At 42.8% G+C, this 24053-nt stretch overlaps 1 protein-coding gene across 3 annotated transcripts in view; it reads right to left on the bottom strand.

Annotated features, from left to right (window-relative positions):
- Positions 1-17356: 17356 nt before the first annotated feature.
- Positions 17357-24053, bottom strand: part of NEK11 (NIMA related kinase 11) — an 82846-nt gene continuing 76149 nt past the window's right edge. For all 3 annotated transcript variants that reach the window (XM_059847497.1, XM_059847503.1, XM_059847512.1), the window contains one exon: positions 17357-18835. In XM_059847497.1, the coding sequence (XP_059703480.1) occupies positions 18631-18835 (205 nt within the window). In that variant the 3' untranslated portion in view covers positions 17357-18630. The remainder of the gene's footprint in view (positions 18836-24053) is intronic.

Below are 24053 nucleotides of genomic sequence, written 5' to 3'. Positions count from 1 at the left end.
CAATTACTGTGAAGTTTACTAACTAGAGCAAGGAAGGCTCCATCGAGCAGGAGAGGGCAGAGACCATGAGCAGCCTGGCTGACATAGAATTCATCATTAACCCTCCTGCATTTGTCATGATTTTGACCTTTTCTAAGCCCTCTTCCTGCCTTTCTTAACCTTGAAATGATTGCCAGCAGGGTTCAACTGCAGGATACTTTCAGCTGTAGAACTGGGCCACAACCATCTTTACTAAAAATAAAGAAATGCTAGACTTTTGATACAGTTAATATAAACACACCTCAGCTACCTGGAAGCAATTCTGCTGGTTTTCACTAAAGACAAATGCTCTAATCATCTAATGAAAATACCCTGGTCAATTCTAAATGAGCCTTTTGGGTGCTTCCACAAAGTGCAGTATGTTGCCTTGCTGTAGCAGAGGACATTTAAAGAAGGTTTTATGTGCATTTTGCCGAGGGACTTGCTCATTATGAGCCATCCTCAGCAGCAGCAGGATGTACTGGCCAATGCAGCTCCAGCTGCAGGACCTGGGAGCTGTGAGGCTGCTTCAGACCAGTGTATACCCCAAAAGCTAAAAGGTAAAGGATAGGCTGGATACCCTTTTCTTGGGAATTCCCTTTGGAGAGAGGGAGGGCCTGTGTGAGTTGGCCAGCAGGAATTCACTTCTATAAATTTCCAAGCGGTCTGCAGGCTTATGTTCCAATTATTAAGTGTCTCTCTATGGACAGACTATGGGCATCCAGGTGTGGATCATGCATCTCTAACAGGAGACATCCATGCCTCTAACCCACAGCTTCTCCAGGACCTGCTTTCCCAATCATTTCTTTGTCCCAGCTTGTCATGGATGTATCTTTTGTTTGGCCGACGTGATGCTTGCAATGTGCTTTGTGTGGACAAAAAGGAGCTATAACAATGCAAATTTAATGCATTCATTTATTCTGCACTGAAGGTTGTACAGAAGGCCAGGAGAATTACACCCACGGCATCTGCCCGTCAGCTCTGAATGTCATCACTTCAGGAACAACAACTTCCCTTAGAATTTGTTCAACATGGTTTTCTTTTGTTAGCCCTCGTAGATTATTTTTAATCAAATGACACTTCTCCAGGTGTTTTCCATCTGGCTGGACCCACTAGCTGCTGAATTCAAGGGCCCTGATTCATTACTGGCTGCGTCATTTGCCTGACCTTGCCACGAGACCACAGCGGCAGCGTGACAAGGTCTGTCCGTCCAGCGCAGCCCCCGCTCCTCACAGCTCATTGCTGAGATCCCCAGGAGCTGGATCCTTGCCCTGAAACTTTAATGATTTGCAGCAAGAGCAAGTCCTTCATCACTCACTCTGGTCTTACCCAAAGTCCCTTCATTATTTCTTTTATTCCCCCTGAAAGTGTAAGGCTGTCCCCGGCATTGCTCTCATTATCCCTCTGTGAACACTGGAAAAAGAACGTATTTACATTTCCTGACGTGCTTAGTATTCCTGTCATCACTGTCTCCCTGAGCCTGCCCTGACCTTTGCAATGACATTTTCAACGACTCAATTCCCAACACTTTTTCTTTGCTGCTATTTCCTGTGTAATTTTGGCTTCATTTTTCCTGCCCTATTTTTGTTATTTCCTTCTTTGTTCCTTTATGCTGTCCTGTATATGTCCCTGGCCGTAGTGGTGGCCTGGTGGCCCTTCCAGACACCACTTGCTCCCTGCCACAAGCCTCACTGTGGTCTGTAATGCTGCTGGGTACTGAGTACAGCCAAATCAGGGTCTGCTAGGAGTGAGGCTCAGCACATGGAAGGAAGTCTGATCTGTGTAACTTGGGAGAGCCCAGCTATTCCACTGCTGGGATATATGTGCCACTGGCCTCATGCAGGGATGGGATGTCAAGGGAAAGAGTAAGCTTTCAACTGCTGGCATCACTAATGCTGTTGTTTTGGCCTCAGGCTAAACCCAGCTGTGAGATCTAAAGCTGTATGCACCTGTGTCCCCTCAGCTTGTCCCACATCTGTGCTTCTGTGTCCCAGGGCCCCCAGTGCTGCACACACTTCAGGCCCCCAGGGATCTTATGAGATGCAGGAATACAATTTCCTTTAGGCTATTTGGGAAAAATAATTTGCACTGGTTGTGAACCTCTGGTTTTGTCTTGAGGCTCAAACTCTCAAACCTTTTCAGGTCCTTGCAGGATTTGTCTGTTGAGTCGGAATGTGGTGGGCTCAGGCCTTCAGTTGCCATAAAGAGGTGAAGTTTCAGTGAGGCCAGTGGATTTGCAGTGATTGACACCAGCAAAGCTGACAGTGCACAAGAAGAAAGTTTAATGTATTCCTGAGAATGAAAGATACATTCTCTGGAAAGCAGATAGAAAACCTACCAGTCACTTACCAGGACATCCTTGTCACCACAGTTTTTCAGTCACCCCTCCTCCTTTGCCAGCGTAACAGAGCTGATGTACTTCAGGATGGCACCTATTCATTATTCCCATTATCTGTGTTGCCCTTTCTTTCTTTTTCCCCAGCAGGCATTGTTTAACAAACAGTGCTGCTGGAGAGAAGTGGTACTCTGGATTTGTACCCTCAGCGAGTGAGCTCCTCATGGCTCAGAAAGAACAAATGCTACTCTTGCAAAGGTCTCTCCAAATCTCTGAAAGAGACACCCTTAATCTCTGGGAGCACCTTGGGGAAGCAGCCAGATGCAGAACAATGCAGTGAACAGCCCCACTACAGCACAGGGGGAGCCAGCTAAACACCTTGGCTAAAGCAGCACAAGGGTACAGTGAGGAAGGGTGAGGAGAGCAGGAACAATATGATTTCACCAGGCAAGCTGAACAGCAAAGGCTGATCCATTGCTAAAGCTGATATTGTGGTGGCACAGCTAAAGGGACGAGCCATTTCTCCCCTGAAACCAAACAAATCGCTTTTTTTGGCTTCTGATGATTTTTGTGGCCTCACAACTTATTCTGTTTCCAGGAATGGATGGAGTGTAACAATGCTAGCTGCAGCTCATACATCTGACTGCTGCTGTGGGGGGAAAGGGGTTGAAGGACACAGGGAATTTGCTAAACACTTCCTTGGAAAAGAGATGTGGCAAACAGATCAAATAAATCCAACAGAGATAAGACTGATACAGAGATAAGGTACTCTCACCCACCTCAGAGTATGGTGCCATCCTGCCCAAGAATTTTGTCTTTAATTATGTGACTGCTTTTATCTTCAGTGGGAATGCAAGTCTCCCTCTGGATTAGTGAGGAAGGTTTGTGCTGGCCACACATGGCTGCCACACACAGATCAGACACTTCACACCAGTGTGGTTTGGTGAGATCCCTTCAGCTTTCCACACCAGCTCCAGTCTGGCATCACCATTAGCTCCAAAGATTCCCTTCTCCAGAACTCCCTGGGGAGAAAAGATTGAGAAAGTGCCTCTTGACATCTGCTCAAGCAGAGAGGGATACCTGAGAATGACCAGCAAACAGTCTTGGGGCATACTTTGCCCAGGGTGGACTGGCCAAACAGAGGGGTGCTGGCAAAGAGTCAAGTTGCACAGGTCAGTCCAGGTCTTGTAACTCAACAGAGTGAATCTTAATTTCTTCATCTAGATCAGTGCGCAGAGGGAAGCCAACTTCTGTCCTAGAAGCTGCCTCACCAAAAGAAAATATAGTAAAATTTTTTAAACTCTAGCTCAACCTTAGAAGACAGTTGCAATGGCTACTCCTTACCTATCTTTCTAGAGATTTGTTGTCCCCTTTAACAAAAGATTAATTAAGATACCTGTTTTTTTTTTGCAAGTGGAGAATAAACTCACCAAGCAGTAAATCTTTTCCTTGTTTCTGGCTCATTCTGTTAATTTTGAGTGCAGCCCTTGTTGCTGCCAGTGGAATTCTGGCAGATGGGTTACATTGGAAAGTGAGGTTTCCAGGACTGAGCAGCAGCTGAAGTAGGAGTGTGAATACTGAGATCAGGAATCAGGCAGTAAATCTTTTGTAAGCTGTCACCCTTAAAGATTGCTTATTTTTTTATGGAGCAGTGCCAGGAGCTGCAAATGTGCTGCTGTTTCCTGGAGACCACACACACAGCACTTCCTCTGCCCAGCTAGCCAAATCCAAGCAGAAGGTGCTATAGGCTTGTTAAAGCCTGGTTAGATGAGCTACCAGGCTTTATGGAGCTGTTTTTTCAGCTGCCCTTTCCAGTTGCCTGTCACTGAGCTACAAGAGAGCCCAGCAGCACAGCTATGGAAAGCAGACCTGCTTGCTCTGTGTGCTCAGCAATGCACTGATCTGCTGTAATAAGAACACGAGAGCCAGGGCATGCACTGCCATCACAAGGAGGATGGCTGAGAGAGCTCTAAGAGTCCTAGAATACAGTTTTGCTATTTCTGGGTAGTCTAGACAATGGGTGAGTACCACACCTCTGTGGACAAGTGAAAGTATCAGCAGTGAACTATAGCAATTTGCTGAGTTGCTCCAATATACCTGTGGCAAAAAGCTGCTGCATCTACAGTGTATTTGTGTCAGTACCTCAACAAATCCTTCCCAGGGTCTGTGACCAGTGTGGCAGTCAAGCAGTGCCACTGCTGCAGTGCTCTCAGACTTCCTATCCTATCCTATCCTATCCTATCCTATCCTATCCTATCCTATCCTATCCTATCCTATCCTATCCTATCCTATCCTATCCTATCCTATCCTATCCTATCATCCTATCCTACCCTATCCTATCCTAATGAAGCTGTAACATTTCTTTCCAACTCTGGCTTAGACTTCTCATGAAAACAAAGGAAAAGAACAAGCAGCAGGAATTAACACTTCCCAGTTCTGCAGTCTGAAACAAGAGGGGACGGTAGATAACTTGGTGGCCCTTGCACTTTCTTTCTTGAGTCATTTTGCTTTTCTCAGAGGAAGTTATAAATGTGCTGCCTCAAATCCAGATATCAGTGTGGAGAGGGATGTTTGTAGTTTTCACAAAGAGCCTCTTTGCTTGGGCTGCCAGGAAAGAGTTCCTGCTGCCTTTCCCTGGACAAGAACTCTGGAGCTGAGAAGGGGCTGAAATGCCCAAGGTTCTAGAAAGGGCAGATAACAGGCAAGGAGCCTGGTCTGGGCTGCCTCCAGCAGCCCAGTAGAGTACAGACAACGAAGGTTGTCTATACAACTATAGAGTACAGACAACGAAGGTTTGCAATGCTTTAGGTAAAATTTCCAGGCACTGTTCACTTCCCACATATCCCTCTTTGATCTGGCAGTCTTTATCTCTGGCTTTAGGAGATGCTCAATCTGTGCTGGGAGTTAGCAACAACTTCAGCTCCCAGAACCTGGTCGAGACCTTGTCTCAAGGAATAGCCATGAATTGTGGATGGACTTAGAGCTTTTCAGCTTGCCTGTGAGCAGTGGGTGTATTCTGGCAAGGTATTGTAAGTATTCTGGTCTCCACGGTGGATCTCTTCCACTGATGAGCCAGGGGCAGTCACAGACAGTATCTGGTCTGAATTACTGGAACTAAGACATCAGAAGTCTTAAGCTGAATAGGCTCAATCTAATTCATCAATATAAATCAATTTAAGTAGATAATTAAAAGAAGTAATAAGAAAGTAATAGGAACAGTGAATCTGAACCAGGTTTGTGGTTCTGAAATGCTTTTCAAAGTCTGAGTCCTGCTCACTGTGGAGATACTAGAGATATTGTAGTTAGCAAGGGACCTCTGTCTGACAGCTTGTCAGGGGGCAGCTACTGAGAAGCCTTTCTGCATTCACTCTGCCTCTCTCCTCAGTTCTGCTCAAGCTCACACACATCTCCTGCCCCAGCTGGGAACGCTCTCCTCCAGGGTATCTGCATCTCTGCGGAATCACGCTGTCGCGTGCTGTCACCTCTGCACGCCCTCCCTTCCTGACGTGAGCTGAGGCTTGAATGCTCCTCAGCATGTGGGCCTCTCAGGGGAGGGGACCTGCATGCAGGGATGCTGAAGGGAAGGAGAAGGAGGAAACACTTCCTTGCACCACTGTCATTTCAACTTTGAAAACTTCTTCTGAGTCTTAGTCTCTAGGGAATGGAGCCAATTAAACAGCAATCTGGAAAGCTGTGCAAGCGTCTCCTTTCAATGGAAGTCCTTCTCTGAGTGACATGAGCTGACTGAGGAAAGACTAAACAGGCAGGAGCAGCAGCAAGTTGTTTCTAACTGAATAACTTCAGCACTTCATATTTTGGGGCACTGTCATTGAAATGCAATCAATTCTTCAGAAGCAAATACACTGAAACTAGAGAAGACTTTGATTTCTACGTCTGCAATCAAATTTGGCAACACCTCTGAACGTATTTTTCCCTGATTACCTAAAGGATACTGTAGCAGAAATCAGAAATATAGTCAGTCTGTATCTTTCTGCTTGGAAAAGATGGGCAGTCCCTTGGTTGACACTGTCAGTGGGATATTCCTTAGGAGTACACCTCTTCAATCAACTAACATTCACCCAAGCGCTTTCAAACACAGAAAAAACCCTGCTGATGAAAATAACTGCTTCTTGCTTGTGTTGCTGCATAAAAAACATACCTGCAGGGCTGCCTGGGAAGGCAGAAGGAATACTACAGGCTGCTACTGTGATATACAGGTTACCCTGTACAGATCCTTTTATTTCACCTACCGAGCTCTGCACTGAGTCAAGTGACTGGAACTTTGTAGCTGCCACAATTCATACTCATGCCAGTGGAGGGCTGGAGCCTGTTTGCCAAGTTTTGCTTTTCAGAGCAGCAGAGGCTTAGAATCAATGTCTTCTCTGGTCCCTGTGGACAAACACACCAAACTGAGTGTGCTTGTCTGGAGACCTTGTCAGCTGTAGGTTTTGTTACGTGCCTTATTTTGAATTCCTTCATTACCACCTCATGTTCTTGCCTTCTCTCCCTACTGATGAGAGCAGTCACATTTGTCTGATTGTCCAGCCAGCACCTTTCACTTTCTCAGTCACCAGCACCCCTTTTCTGACTCCCCAGCATCTTCAAACTTGTGCACTAATTGCTGTCAAGCAATAGCAGTTCAGTACTTCTCTGGGAGATGAGTGATGCATGGAGGTTTACCTGTGCTGATGTATCCTGCTGGTTTGCCCTCTTGCCACATCACTTCTTGTTCATTATGGACATTTTACCACCTGTCACAATTTGTTTTTTCAACTCTACACCCTTTGGAGACAGCTCTGCTGCCAAACAGGTACACTGCTGGTAATACAGCCTCTGAGTAAAGCAAAGCTTATTTAAGGAGAATAACATCTCAGAGCATACTGTTTGCCAATGGTGCCTTTTTCCTAATTTTCATTAATGAAGGAACTGATCTTTCATTGACAACCATCTGCTAAAGAACTCATGCTGAAGCTTCACCCTCACACTGGCAAACCTAAAAACAAGAGAGTCATTCAAACAGCCTTACAGTCAGCCTGCTGCCAGATCAGGGGCTTTATTCTGAATTCACTTCAAATTCCTCATGGTGCTAATATAATGGAAGGCACTTGGCTGATTAAAATGAAAAGAGTCGTCCCTACTTCAATGTATCTTATTATCCTGAGAAGGGGGTTCAGGCAGTCTGCTCCATTATGTTTGATGGCTGATGTTACGTTCGTCAGATCCAGCATAAACTCGGACACATTTAGCAATACCCAGATATTAAAGAAGGGCTGACTCTGTGAAATCTCTTATTCATATTTGATTTGCTGAGTAGGGTGAGGAAAATCACTTTCTCTCCAGTGTTTTACTGTGCCTTGCTCTGGCTGAAATCAGATGACAAGGTATGGCCAAGCTATCAGAAATAGGAGGTCAGTCACATCAGCCCTCTCTGAATTCAGAGAGGCTGGCAGGTTTATGGTATTATTGATACTCAAAAGACTTGATTGCTGTTTTATTTGAAAGAGAACTTAAAAAAATGCCATACATCCACAGGGACAGCAGCACTCTTTTCAGAAACGTGTCTCTTTCAGGAGTCCCTACCTGCTCAAGGGAGGTATCCTCATTTACCAGGTTGGGCTTGAGCTCTACAATTCTCTTCAAGGCATTTTGCCTTTTCCCCTCTTTATCCTCTGCACATCTGGATTTTCTGCCTCTCTCTTCATGCATTCTATTCCAAGAAACAGTTTCCTAATACATCTTCACCCACAACGTCCTTGGAAATACAACCATCTGCTGAGCCATGGGGGGCTGTATGGTCCAAGTGGAATGAAGCATTCCTTCCCACACAACCCACCACAGACAGAGCTGTGGCATGGCCAGCAGCAGTGACTGAGAAGTCACTGCTCTATCTGGACAGTCAGTACAAAGTCACAAATCCAAGAGTGAAAGCTCTTTCTGAGAATAAAACTCACCACCAAATGAGGTTTTGTCTTGTTTTCACAATGAATGTTGAGGACAGTGGGTTTAAGTGGGTGTTTAAAGGCCACATTGGGTGGACAATGGCACATGGCCAGGCCTCTGTGCCTGCAGGCTGATCAGTGCAAAGCCAGTTCCCTCTGGGAGCACACACCTACCCAGCAGGAGTGCTCTTCTGGTTCCTGAACAACAAGCCAGGAGAGAAGCCAGTCTGCTGACACACAGAACAAAATTGGAGACCCTCAGCCGAGCTGCTCGCTCCTTAATCAAGACAGATTCACAACGTACCTGGCTCCTTCTGCCTGCCCCTGCTCTAAAATTAGCAGCTCGTGCCTAAGCAGCAGCCCCAGCAAATTGCTTCCCATCTTTGGTGACAGCAAGTCTGAGAGAGTATCTGAGAGAAGGATATGACAAAGGGAAAAGGGAGAAATGGGCACAATGAGGCAGAAACCATTAGCACTTGGCAACAATAACACTTCACATCTTAGTGCTAGCTCTGTCTTCGTTTGTATGAGTCTCTGGTGCCTTGTTGGAATTATGGGCAGATGTTAGCAGTGGGAATGCAGGCTCCTTTTACACCATAGCACCAACTTTGAGGTTTTACCCTTTGGAAAAAGCCTGAAAACTGCTGGGATAGCTCTGGACCAGGGTGTAGTTCTGCACAGACCAGATCAGGGCTGTCAGGCAGGAGTCCACCCAGCCCTCACCATCTAAAACTGCATGCTTGACTGTCCTTGCTCTGAGATCCAAGGAAATCACACCACCTGCACCCTTGGGGACATATTTCTCTTGACCATCTCCTTTCACTGACTCTGCAATGAGACATCCTGGCAGAAACAGGATCATGCTCTGCCTTAGGGGCACTGCCAGTGTAGCATTGCCATGTCAGGTCCAACCACTGCACCTGCAGTTCTTACACGTGGAGGTGGGACTGAGACTCTGCTTTTGCACTAAGATCCTGTTGTTACACTTCCTGACCAGGTTCCATCATCTTAAACCTAAGATGTGGTCCACACAAGGAGCTTTGTGACTTTTCTGGTTAGTGACTGCCCAAGAAAAAATATCTTCCTGCTCTTGGGCAATTTTAAATGAGTTGGTGCTGTACTGTGGGGAAATGGAAATGTTCACAGGTGTGAGAACCACTCATTATAATTCATGGGAATTGTCATTAAATCAACACATCCTCAGGTTCTGCAATTCCCTGAATCTGTTGCTGCAAAAGAAAAAGTCAAGTCTGTCTAGGCTTTTTGATTGCAAATGAGTACATTGAAAGCGTGCTTCCTTCTCTGAGAAATCAAAGCCTGTTTGATTGAAGCTCATTTTCACACGATCAGCTGATGCAGCTCACACTTCAGACATTTTCAAATTCTTTTTACTTTCCTAGAAAAATACATAAATCTCGAAGAAAAGTGTTTTTTCTTCAAAGTCATCTGTTCAGGCATTTAGTCTCTTACATTTTTTGCTGCCAGACTTAGATTAGTAATATGAAAAAAATGTGTATTTTCTCAGATGACAATAATGGGATGACCTTTCTCCTGTTTCTTTTGAATGTAAATGTAATAATAAAAAAGTGGTTTGATGTCAAATAATTAGATTCATGTCCTGATAATACTAAAATACTGTAGATTCTTTTGATAAGAATAATGCCTAAATGATGCTTCTCATTTTTCTTTATTGTCTTCCAGGTATTTCATTTCATAGCAAGAATTCTGAAAACCTGTCCTTTCTTTTGGTGGCCAAAAAACTTGCTTTTTATGACTTGTCTCTCTGATGTTTGGCTTTGCAGAGTCTCTTTAGTCAGAAGGGTGGTTTTGTCTTGCCATGAGGTATTGCTTGATGATCACCTATCATTCTTAGGTAGAATCTTGTTTTTTAGTTATTTCAAAAGCTCAAAACTATTTTAAAATTGAGGGAACACTGGAAAGCATAATAGAGAAGTTCAGCCCTTACAAAAGGGAAGGAAAACAAAAAGAAAGGATGTGACAGAAATATAGTTCTGACGTATTTAAAAAGGAGGCTGCTACTAAATACATAGAAAGAGTAACAAATGATCCAAATCATCAAAATAATTTTACCTATTAGGCTTTATACCCATCAGGAATTTGCAGGGAGAATTTTCTAAGGTGTTACAGGGATGTAGACACACAGTATGCACGTGGAAGAAAGATTCTTAGAGTCAAAGGAAGAGAGAAAGAGGGAGGGAGGGAGGGAGGGAGGGAGGAAGTGGCGGAAGGAAGGAAGGAAGTGGTGGAAGGAAGGAAGTGGCGGAAGGAAGGAAGTGGCGGAAGGAAGTGGCGGAAGGAAGTGGCGGAAGGAAGGAAGGAGGAAGGAAGGAAGTGGCGGAAGGAAGGAAGTGGCGGAAGGAAGTGGCGGAAGGAAGTGGCGGAAGGAAGTGGCGGAAGGAAGTGGCGGAAGGAAGTGGCGGAAGGAAGTGGCGGAAGGAAGGAAGGAAGGAAGGAAGGAAGGAAGGAAGGAAGGAAGGAAGGAAGGAAGGAAGGAAGGAAGGAAGGAAGGAAGGAAGGAAGGAAGGAAGGAAGGAAGGAAGGAAGGAAGGAAGGAAGGAAGGAAGGAAGGAAGGAAGGAAGGAAGGAAGGAAAAGAGTTTTCATCGTGAAAACATTGGAGTACAAAATGTTTCACTTAGTTACCATAAACTCCAGCAGAGCAGAAGCCAAACAAGAGGGACCTGTCAGATTAGTGCCTGGTGACAAAGTGTGTGGCATGGAAAGAGAAAGAGAGAAACAAAATGGTAGAATTAGAGACATTAACATCTGGCTAGGGTTTTCTGTTGGTTCAGGTTAAAACATCCCACAAATGCACACCCTTCAGAGCTGAGAAGTGGAACTATGCCAGTTTCTCCTCAAAACCACATTTTCGGCCATTTAGCTCTTGTTATAGAAACCAATTTAATTTAAATACATTTTAATTTAATTTATCTTTTGATTATATAAATCTGTATTATTTTATTTCAGCTGATTGGACCACAACCACTGTCTCAGTGGTTGGAGGTCTTCTCAGGCTTCTGAATGCATGTAGTTTCAAAGGTGTGCTTCCAGCTCTGAAGAGCTACCTCTTTTCTGAACAACGAGTCCCTGTGCTGTGTTTTGCTCTGTAAACATCCCAGTGCTCCCTGTTTCCCTGGCAATTGTGCAGCAGTGAGGCTGGCATTCACAGCTAAGCACAGGTTTAAATGCTTGATGGATTTAGGGCTCATTTGGTCTACTCTCAGCTGGGCCTTTCTGCTGTCTACTGCTCAAAGTAATGCACATTCACTCAATGCAGTTGAAATGAGCAGACATCAGAAAGTGCTAAACAGCAACTTCTGAAAAGCCCATCTGCACTGACCTGGTGATGTGGACAGGATTTTCCATGCAGTGGAAATGAACCAGTATTTATGGATTTAATAAAATCCATAAGTTTAATTACATCATTGATACCAAATAATCTATTTTTCTGATCTCACTGACAATTTTTAACAGCTGTTAAAATCCAAAGAGGTGGAAGGCACACAGAAGTGCTGGTTTCTCTCATCACATTATTCTTGTGGTCTTTTCCACAAATGACTGGGTATCTCTTAGGTATTACTTTTTAATCATCTACCCTCATTACATGTAGTGTTTGCTCTTTTTTCATTTTACAGCACAAAGCCAGAAAGAAGGCAATTAAAAATCAATAATGGTGCAGTACTTAGACACTCATTAAGTAGTCATTAGGTAGACTGGAGACTCATTGTCTTTACAAGGGTTTGCTCTCCATGATTCTCCTCCCTGCAGCATTAGCCCAAAACAGCAAGCACTGAGCATTAATCCAGAGGGTCCCTGACTCTCCTGGCCCACCTGGGATGCAGCAAACCCTGGGAGCTCCTCCAGAAGCACCAGGGAGATGCTCAGGCCTGGGGCTTCTCTGGCTGACTCCAGTCCCACTGTGCTACCTGGAAGTGATTCCTGTTATCCTCAGGCAATAGAAGGATCCTTTCAACACCCTTGCTTACATTTGTTGGAATAGCACCTCCATCCAGAAACACAGTCCCAGTTGCCAAGACAGTTTGTAGAAGGGCATGCATGAGTAACTGGCAAAATTAGGCCTCTGGGGAGTCAGGAGCATTCACTGTCAGCCTCAGGAGCCAAGCTCCTGCCAAAAGAGCATTCAAAACAAGCAGGCTTGGTTTTGAGGTGGGGAAAAAAAACAACTCACTGGCAGAGACAGGATGGCAAAACTATGCCACTGATTGTCAGATGCCTAAAGGCATCAATAAAAGAATGCTCACACTCAAAAACTGTGTTACAAAACAAGAGAAGAGCCTCTCTTGATTTAAAGGATTGCCTCTGGACATTAAATAACAGCATCTAATCTACACACTCAGAGCAGATTGAGTTCACTTTGCTTTCTGTCCTCGAGGATTTGGGGAGGAAAAAGGACAAGACAAGACAACTGAGACAGTTCAAGCTAGGAAGATTCCATGGCTGTTGTATGGAGCATTTCCCCAGAACTCACTGAGAGCAGAGGGAGAAAACTCCAATGCATTATTTAAGACCACTCTGACACTGCTGACCCTTTACGGACGCAGATCAATAGAGCAGCCTCAGCCAGAAAGAGACTTCCATAAGAAAAAACCTGAAATAGAACTCATATTAGAGATGCTGAGAGGAAATAACACAGCCCAAGGGAATATCTGCATGCCATGGTACAATAAGGCAGATTTTGAGGGATCAGCAGATGGCAATGGAGATAGGAGAGCAATTCACAGATTCCCAGCTTCTTCATAGCACTCAGTCACCTCTAGGGCATAAAGCTCTGCCACAGAATCACCTCATCGACAGTCCATCACACACACACACTTCCATGCACAGTCACGGAGTCATATTTCATGAAATACTGGTTTTCTATATTAAAATCCCTTTCACAGCACTGCATCCTCCTTTATGCCTTGCCTTCCCCTGGTACCCAGAAGCCGCCACTGACTGCCTGGCCCAGCATCAGGTGAGGATCAGGAGGAGTGCTCACCTTGGCTGGCTTCCTGTTCGCTTTGCTACACGAGCTCAGGTTACTTCTCTGAACCATCTTCCCTTCGTATTCCTGCTGGAAATCCAGCTGGGAGGCCTGGGAGGTTGGGATTGCCTTGGAGCCCTTTTGTACAGTGCCTGGTGCAGTACCTGGTCAAAACATTCAGGTTCTTTTCTGCTCAAGGTGCATTCAGCTGTGTATTTACCTGCTTATTAGAATTTTTTGGAGCAGCTGGCAGATATTTCATTTATCAAGAGAGAAAATGTATTCTTGAAGATTTGACATGCTGTGCACCAGGATCTATACATGTCCATATGTATATAAATATGTTTGTGTGTGCATGCCTAGATGTAGAGGGAGATGACTGATGGATAGACACAATTCATTTCTCTGTCTAGAAACAGGTACATAGATACAACATTCTCAGGCTCCCTAAGACAGACTGCGGCTTCTGAATGTTGAAATTTATCAGTACATAGGACAGTTAACTAGTACAAAGCAGTAATCTTCTCTTTCTTTTGCCATTTTTCTTCAGAGGTATTTTTTCTTATTGTTTGCACACCACTGGCTTTGTACTTTGATTACAGCTACACATGTAATAATAAAAAATATTATTACAATGAAGCTGAGCCTATTTCATCTACAGGATGATAATCACAGTGTGTGTATTTCTGGCACATTGCAAAACATTGGAAATCCCGTGTCAGGTGTCATCAAGTGGAATGGAAAATATTTACCCAAGAGGTGTACTTTTAAACCAGCTGACTAAATGTCTGTTTTCCTCAACTGCTCTTTCTGCTGGAAGTTTCCCCAGGACCTGTTTTCTGATTTCTGACCTGATGGGGAAGTGACCAACTGCACAGTGTGAGAATGCTGGAAGTCAGGAGGCTGTAGTTAACCATTCATGAGCAACTGAGGACTGAAACCTGTCTGCAGAGCTAACAGGGAGAATTATCTGTGAACGCTAACTAACTTCCCAGCCCTGATGGCCATATTCCAACACAGATGAAGGAAACTGGACCCATAGTTCTATGGAACTAGAAGCATTTGCATGGTCTTCTCTTGCTGTGACCACTGACATCAAGGTGTCCTCTTAAGTTTTCATTCTTAGCCTCATTTTAGATAATTTAATGGCCTTCAGAAAAGGCCATTCACCATCCTTTTGTTCCCCCAACCATAAAAATGTGACTAAAATATGTAGGACTGGGTGTGGTAACTAAGTATATGAGGAGAAGGAGTAAGAGGAAGGAACCTACAGCCCTCTTCATTCTATTCCATCCCTTCCCCACCCTCTGTGCCTGACCAGTCTGTACATAAATACATCTGCCTTTGCTGCTAACCAGCTCCTCTTATGTGCATATATCCAGCACATCTGGATAGTTACTATCAAGGCAGTCATATTCCTGAACAGGAATAATCAGCAGCCAAATCAGCATCTGGAGACTGCATTTTCATTAGACTTCTACTTATTACCAATAATCACAGACAGAAACCTTCTCCTGCACTTCTCCCTCCTGAAAAACAAGATTATTCAGTGGAGTCAGTCTAAGGAGTTTTCAGGTTAGGTTGTGTTGTGCACAAATACAACAAAATATCAAAGAGAAATGTGCCTCCGTTCATATTGATCCTGTTTCCAAACAAATGTCCTGTCTTCTTTTGCCCACTAAATCCCCTCAGTGATTGCACCTACAGGTCAGCCTGAGCTGACTTATACCACAGATGAAAGGTCAGCCTTTGCATTATCCATATGGCCACTTTGCCGCCTCCTGCCTTTTTTTTCACCTGTGTATCTGCTTGATGCTCCATTGTTCTGGTTATTTGTGGAGCTGGAGATCCAGCAGTGGCCAAGGGTGAGCTCCTGCTGTGCCAGGAGCAGGTTTGTGGTTTTGCTGGGACAGCCTGGTCATCACAGGGCAACAGTCACAAAGCCAGGTCCACGAGGGAGGAAGGTCCTTTCCTGCAGGCAGGATTTACAGGCACTGGGAACCTCAATTTCATCTTGCAGAGAGGGGATTCTGATGCTTTCTAGAAATTATTCAGCAGAACAATCACCTCTAAGAAAGGATTTCCTTTTTGTTTGCTGTGAAAAATGGAATGGGTCTGCTTCCTTATCCAGCTGTTGACAAGAAACTGACAGTTACACCTTCTTATCAGAAAACTCAGATGTTGTTTTTGCCTTTCTAGTTCAAGCACCTTTATACCAGGTTTACTCAAAACAGTAAAAAAATACTCACCACACTTCCTTTGTTTTCTCTTCATCAAGAAATTAATCTTGTAGCATTTTTAAGAGAATCAATAAAAAAGGCAGCAAGGTTGCCTCATGCTTGCAAAGCTTTTGGCACAAATATGTAGGTTAAATGGAACTTTTTATGAAGATTTATGCCCAGCAACTTAATGCCTTTACATTTATCTCCTTACATTTACCTCCAGCAGTTCTGTTGCTTTTTTATTACTGAAGATCTATGATATCAACAATCCTCCTCCTTCTGTTTAGATTTCTACTAATGACCACCAGCAATGGGATTTTGCAAGTCAAACAGTAATGTAAAAATTTCTGTCAAATCCATGGGATGTACTTCTGTGCTTTCACTACAGCTCAAAGCCAAAATTTCCTGCTGTGTTTAATGTGTGTACTACCTTGGCTAATTATGATATGATTCATGTAGAAAACCCACAAAATGAAACAAAGTGTGCTTTAAAACATACAAGCAGTAAACCAGTAATCCTCACGTGCCTTGAAGGGCATTCCCTGCAGAGAGCAACTAAGTGTAAAAGGCACTGTGAGTTCTTTTTCCTGTGCAACAAATGAAAGAAAATACTGCTCATCAGAGAGCAACCATTTCCCTGAAGTCAACCTGAGTGACTAAACCATGTTTTTCAGGTTTTAAAGGTTTCCCTTTAATGATCATCTGAGTCCTTGACTGCCTTAAGGAGCCTGCCCCATTCTTACCCAAGTATTTTTTCTTGTAAGTTGCATGGAAAAAAGTTTGAAGAAGACTTTGTCGTTAATAAGAAAGGCATTGACTGCTTACAGAGGCTGTTTTTGAAGTTTTTGTGATAAATCACCTTGAATTGCAGCAGAGGTAAAAGAAGGAGTGAAGATTATCTTCCTCTGACATTATTCTCACCGTGTCACTTACTCATTGTTTGCTTTTGGACTTACGAGTCCCTGCAATATCCAAGCTCCCCTCCTGTATCTTGGACTTCAGCACTTCTGTTTTAAAATGGTCTTAAGTTATGTGCAGAAAATAGGGAATCAGGCACACCTACACAACATTGAGAAGGATGGGGAGTGTAAGTCAAGAAGAAGTAAGAGGAAAGAGACTGAAACCTGAAAAACAAATATGTTTCCCTACCTCAGTGAACATCATAGTGGGCTTTAGTCTCCGGCTTGTAACACCATGTATTCTAAATAAAAGCTGAAGCTAGAAAAAGCTGAAACATACCAGGATCTCTTATTACTTTGAGCTGGAAGTATAGTGCCACATCATCTGTAACTGGGTGTGCCTTTTGCTTCCTCAGCTTATGGTGCTGCTAAAATAGATTTAGATGACTCTACTTGCCTTTTGCTTTGTTCTTAACACATGTCATAAAGATGGATCAGTAGCACAGCTTAATTGACCATCTATACTGGTACACTTCACTGTAAATAACTCAAAGATCAAATAGAAATGATTTTTTGATATTCTTATTATGAATTTCTTGTAATTTATTTAGTACAGTCCCAAAGTCCTTTAAGAGTTGTGGTGAAAAGCAGGAAGCATACGGATTATGATAATGGCTCAATGCCTAAAATTCATTCGGTCTACAACTCATTTTAGATTCCTTTACCAATCCTTTGTTAACCTTGAGTCTTTTACACAGATGGAGGAAGGAGCTCAGAATGCAGAATAAGGAAGGAAGAGGTAGAAGGAAAACATTAAGTATATAATCAGAGCCTGATAGACAGTTGAAATGAGCAGGAGTCGGATGCATATGAAGAAGGGAGCACAAACACTAAGAAAGAACATTAATGGTAACAATGTGCAAGGAAGAAAAAAATCAGTTTATTTTTCCATTTTTGAATAATGAATTTAATCCAAAACTCTTTAGACAAGTACAGTGTATGACCAGACATACTTCTGCCATTATGAATATACACACTATCACTGTGTATGTGAACATGCATATATGTATATAAATATGCACATACGTATGTATGTCCACAGTTCCCCTGAAGCTCAGATTAAATGCAGCCCTTTTGAACAACCAAAAATAACAAGACAATTAGGGGCTGTGTGGCCATACATATACATATTTGTTTAAGAGTAAATCTGCCAAATTACAAAAATCAGGGGCTTAAGTATCATGAGGATGAGTTAGCACAGAAATCAACAGCAGCTGGAGTCTAATCCTGCATCATTCCATCAAAGGCAGCTTTGCCAGTGTTGCTCTGAGTGCAGGACTGGCATCCAGCCACGGCCCAGAACACCCTTCCTTTGCTTTAAGTGGCAGAAGAAGGGGACATAGGTAACTGTGAATCCTCGCTCCACTGTCACAAACATTTGTTCTTCTTCCTGCCCCTGAAATTAGTGCCATATTTACCCACTTCTCACTGCAGTCTGGACTCTCAAATGGAGCTTACCCACATGCTTAGGTACTACATTACCTTCAGCAGTGTCCTCCAAATACCTCCTGTGTGGGAATCTTTAAAATCAGAGGGTTTTGGGAAAGCTGCAAAAGGCAGGCCTCAAAGAGAGCAGAACTGCAATTGGAGCTAAGCAGTAGCCATAAGATTGGTCAGCAGCAAAATTATATAAGAAGTAGAAAAGTAAGGACAAATAGAACAATGGTCTGTGTATTAATGCTCAGAATAACTCCCTAAGCTACAGAAAAGTATATCTAGTAAGATATTAGGATGTTCTAAGCTTAATAATAGAGCTCTGCACATTGTATCTTAAGGTTTACAATCATGTATTGTATTCTAAATAAGCAAGCATTGTTTTAACTGATGGTATGTGTGCTTATAGTGGTTGGACAGAACTACTGTCAATATTCTTTTGCTTTGTGTGATTGGTTGAAAAAACTTTTAAATTTATTTGTAACATTAAGTTCTTTGTCTGCTGCCGCAGATGTGAGCTGCTGGCATCTTCCCATTGTCATAGCCGTGCAATGAGACTGATGCTAGAAAACAAAACAGCTTGAGATGCGTTCCTTAGCAGTCCTGTCCTGTTGGTGATTTGTACACAGCCCCCAGCCGGCGACACTCCTGTATTGCCTGCTGGCCTGAAGGAGGCCTCTTCCCCCTCGGTGCCACTCCCAGCTGTTGCAGACACACTGTTACAGCTGGAGATGTGGCTCTAATGCCTGTAGCTGCTCCTCGAAGTACAGCAGCTGATCCACTTCAAAGCAATCACTTGCTCTAGAAACCAGTTTCTCCAGACAGTTCCTGATCTCCTCCTCACTGGCATTCTGCTTTCTTGCTTGCTTGAGGCAACTGTACACCGCCTCAAATGCCTCCACTCCCAGCTTCCCAATGGCAGATCTGGGGATAAATATTATGGAAAAGGTCAAGTAAAAGGTAATTCATCTTATATAGTAATATACAAACATTAACTAGTGCAGATTCCTTCTAAATGTTGTTGGTTTGATTAAGCACCTTGTTTGCCTGACAGGAAAAGGAACTAAACTTTCCTGGCAAATTTCTCCACGTTTAGTTGCTATACAGAGCCCAAGAATAAAAGCCTGGCCGTAGGAAAGTCATGGGAAGCATGGCCATCTTCATTGTTACAATCCAAGAATCCTCTTCCTACTGAGTCTGACAGACACTTTTATCTACAACAAGTCTGGTAAGCACACATGTATCACTGCCTCTGGATTTCATCAAAACCCAAAGAAGCAACCCAGCCAGCTGAACACCAGTGGCATTTTATGTGAGCACACTTTGTTATTCATTGCTTTATTTTAGCTTCTATCAAATACAAGAAAACCATTGTACAAGCTCAGTATGAGCTAACTTGACACCTTTTTCTTTTCTACAGCGCTGTCCTTTTATCAGAACACAAATCTGAAACTCAGTGACAAAACACACAGCATCTTAATATTGATTTATTAAAAAGAACCATTTGAAAACTGCAAGACAATGAACAGCATTTCTTCCTCCTAAAGGAAAAACATCTTTAAGTTCATGTATCACAGGTAACATAAAATTTTTCGTTCAGTGATGGCTTCATATTTTGATCAAAACACCAGGGTAATTTTCCTTCAGCATTTCAGAGACTATCTGCCTGCTCTTCATGCTTCTGACAAATGATTTGGTTTTTTTCACAAAACCTTTACATGTAAGAGCAGTTGAGAGTTGGTTGTCTTTTAGACAAAAAGGAGGTACTTGGAAGGCAACCATGTCATATGGTGCCTGCAGTGGGCTCCCCATCCAGTGCTTGAGGCAGCAGGAGCTGGGACACCCTCAGCTTGTGGCTGTACCAAGGATGATCTATACAGGGCAGAGAAGGGGATCACAGACATCTCCTGGTGCCAGTATTAAGGCTTAGAACTTCAGTAAATGTGCACGTAGGTTCAGAGGGAGCAGTACACTTCCCATAGCAGTTTAAATAGTTAAATCTAACTCCCAACAACAGCTTCACAAACTGCAGTGGTAGATTTTCCTGGGTTTGTACTGATTTTTTTGTCACATGTCTAACACCAGGGCAAGGTCAACTCTTCTTACACAATAGCATAATCAACCTAATGGTGCAGTTGCTTTTTATCAGTGGTCATCCTGTTATTGCTGAGGAAAAATATCATCATCATAAAATGTCAGCCAGTAAGAGTTCCATATTATGTGAGTTCCTCAGTTCTTAGGAAAACATTGCAAAGAATTTTTCTTTATTGCTTTTCAAACTTCTCCCATCTCACTTGCCCTTTGCTTTTCTAGCACCTTGATAATGCCCAGGTGCGATCCCCCTTTGGTTTCAGGTCGCCCCTCTGCTGGCTCCAGACACAGAGGCAGATCAGGAACCTGGGGCAGAGAAGGCCAAGACCCAGGATCAGAAGTCACAGGGCCAAGATGGAATCTCTACAGATTCTCTAGACCTGATTCAGTCCTGCTTCCTATAACTAGAAATTATCTTTTTATTTTCTACCAGAAATGTCGTTCAGGAGAGAATAAAAACTTTTGGAAATAATTAATTCTCAGATACTGGAAACATAGGGATTGGATTACCACTGAAAGCTAAAGGGAGATTTGCTTGACAAACTATGTATATTTCTTCACAAGACATTATCAAAAATATCACTATTACTCCCCAACAGTTAAAAATCAATACATGAAAAGCTATCCTGAAATCACTGCTACTTCATCAGTGCATTTAATGACTCCTCTCTCCCTCTTAGACAATTATGCTCAATTTTTACGTAGTCTTGTCTATTTAAAGACAAAAAATTAGGCAAACATATACCTTGGGAGTATTGCTTCTGCAAATAAATGTGACCTGCAGACTTGAGACTTCCCTGTTCAGCTTGGCAGAGCATGCAAATCAGCTAATGTGTGCAATAGCTGATACAAAAGAATTAAGGGGAAAATGTTCATAGGTTGAAAATTACAGGGTAGGTAACAAAAATTATAACCTGCTTTTACAGAAGAAGACATCAGGCTCTGTTTGGACTTGAGAGCTGCATTAATTTGACTCTACCACATCATACATCACAGAGGCAGAAGTGTGGGATCTCAGAGAATAAATGTCAGAGCGGTGTCACCGAGTGAATCTATGATCCTGATGGAGGGAGAGGAGAAGGTGCTTCCTGGAAAGTGAGGTTTGTCCATTATGGCCCCAATCCTGTGCTAGGGGATATTTGTCCATCCATGTAAAATCCTAGAGAGGCACAATTACAGATTGCTATTTCACATGAAATATGGGATACCTGCACTAATGTTTTAAAAAGAATTAAAGCCTTACCACCAAATGTGCTGTGAGAACAAGTGCAGAACTTCCATTTACAGCCACATTTGGCCATCCATATTTTCTGATTTACTGGCATTTACTCTCTTCATGCTATCCTATAGCTCACTCACCTACACACTCACTGTGAGTCATCATCTCTTTTTCAGCCAAGATGACACGAGCGAAGGGGATACCTGACATCTGGGATTTCATTACTGTGAAAAATTATGGGCCAGACCACCTTCCCACACTGGCCTGAATTGTTTTTCAGTGTGCTAAAATGCAAGGAATTACATCGGGCTCCACCAATCAAGGGTCTGGCTTCGGATGATGCTCAGCAATGTGCTTAAATGTCATATCTCAGATGTCTTAGATGGAGGGATTCATGGAGCTCAACTTGCCTCACTCCTGGCTGCACAGAGGGGTCCCAATGCTCCAGGCAGAGGAGACACAGGGCTGGAAGCATGCTGTGACCTCCAACCCACTGGCTGCACAGCAGATACTGCCAGTCTGGAGACATTGTCATCCATGTAAGGCCTGAAAAAAAACAACTCTTATTGCCAGCTCTGGTGCAGCACACAACACATGCCTGAGAAAATGAACTGCAACAAGACCCAAAGGCCATATTGATATTTGATTTGTGGATAATGATGGAGCGTGGACATAAAATAGAGACTTGGTTTTATCAAGGTTAAGGCACTTCTGAGTATGCTGAATATCAGCAAAATCATGGGCGCTGCTGGAGCTAGAGGGGAGTTTAACAGGAGCCCTGAAAACTGCAATTTTTAGACACAGGGTGTCTGAAACCATCCCAAGTCATTTAGTGGATCTGAATTTATCAAGCTATCTGGTGATTTGCAATTGATTTTCTACGCATCACTGCAAAATTACTAAAATTTGACAATATAATAATGTTGTGTTCTCAGCTGGCTGAGGAAGTTGTAAATCTTTCCCTAGGTGAACAAAATTTCTCTAGTATTCCACTGGTTTTCATTTTTACTATTCTGGTGCTGGCTACATATTAACATCTCCTTTCTGACTTGGAAATCAATTACAATACACCTACCTTTATGCCACACTGACAAAAGCCACAAAACAAGATTAATGCTGAAGTTGTGCTCCTCCTTGGGCATTAGCAGCCAGGTTAATATCTCTCAACAACTTGTCATGACCTGCCTTGAAGGATAACTATGACACAAATCAGCAGCTAAGGGGTTTTTTGGCTTCTCACTTTCCAATGTCATTTAGCAGGATGGTAGCTATCATTTAAAGCTATCCTGGTCTCAGTGATGCCTTCAGGGAGCTGTGTGTGGTCTGTGCAAGGAGAGGCTCTGCACAAGCCACTACTGAACAGACCAGAGTAGTAACACCATGAAAGTTCCTCCGGATCAGGAATCAGCAAATGCATCTCACCTCTGCCATAACAGGCAACAAACAAACTGCTCCTAAGACAAACACAGAAAATACAGTTATTTCAAAATACCAGTTACTCATGCCTACATCAAAGCAAACCTCAGTAAAGAAACTTTCTGGACATGGAATACCCATTCCACTGAGCATTTATTTATCCTTTTGAATGCAGCCAGGCCACGTGCATCCACCACCAAAGAGCACATCGTAAAGTAGAGAACAAATCTGTGTTGATTTTGGCTTATGGGGCATAAGAGCAAGTGCAGGGATCTTGGAAACAATAATTTCTGTAGATGCCTCTAAATTCTGTTTTTCCTAACTCAAGGAGCTAAGAGTCCATAGAGTCCAGCAGTATTACTTAGGATTCTCATCAATTCCTCCAAAAATGATTTGTCCCTGAATTAATGCTATTTCCAAGCATCAATTTATTAACCCCATATTTCTCTTTCAAACAGTACAACCATGCCCTTAGCAGCTAACCAGTAGTGATATGAATCTCAGCAAAAAAGATTGTTACATTTATCTCCTGAGATGACTTTGCAAAAGAATCAGGAAATTACATATCCTTAGTCTCATACAAAATATTGTTTTCTAACTGTACCAGAAAATCTCAAGATACCTGCTACAGCATCTCATGGTTCAGTAAACAAACAGGTTTATCTCAGTTAAAACACAAAGGATCTCTGTCCTCTTGAGTTATCTTTCTGTCATTCGGTTTGCTGGCATTACAGACTATGGATGATTAAAACTTTGACAGTTGAAAGAAATGGCTCTGGGTTCAAATCTTCATTTGCAGCACTACTTCTCTGTTGCTTTTTAAAGACCCCTTGAGATCTGCTAGGAGAAGGGCATAATAAGTTCCATGATCCAGGTTTTAGGAACTTATTTCTGAAGGTAGGGCAACTCTTTTCTAGTTCTGACAGCTGTTCAATCTTGGGAATGTGAAAAAAATAGCAAAGTCTAAGAAAAGGTCTTATAAAAAAATAAAAAAAGCAATGGAAAGTATTATTATATAAAAGCTAGTAAGAAAAGAAATACAAATTACTAATATTAGCCCCTACCTTCACCTTCAAGCCTCAATGGACTTCGACTGTTCTCATATTACGGCTGAAAGAAAATTTCTTCACTTGAAAACACAATGATAATTTTCCTAATTCATCCTTAATTACTTTGTAATTCCTGAATTAAAGCACCTTAATTTGATTGCAAACAAAACTCTCTGATGTACTACTTCAAAGACCTGCAAAATCTAAAGCATATTTAAGACATGTTTTCCCATGAGTTAAGAAGGATCTTATTATTAAAACATCTAGACACACAGGTGAAGAAATATCAACCATAATATTCTCCATGCACCTCAAATTCAGAGATAAATGAATTTATATAATAGGAATTGAAGCTGACATCTGCTCT

The sequence above is a fragment of the Haemorhous mexicanus genome, chromosome 1, assembly GCF_027477595.1.
Source record: "Haemorhous mexicanus isolate bHaeMex1 chromosome 1, bHaeMex1.pri, whole genome shotgun sequence".
NCBI lineage: Eukaryota > Metazoa > Chordata > Aves > Passeriformes > Fringillidae > Haemorhous > Haemorhous mexicanus.
The sequence above is the reverse complement of the archived record's forward strand: the minus strand, read 5'-3'. Positions and strand labels throughout refer to the sequence as shown.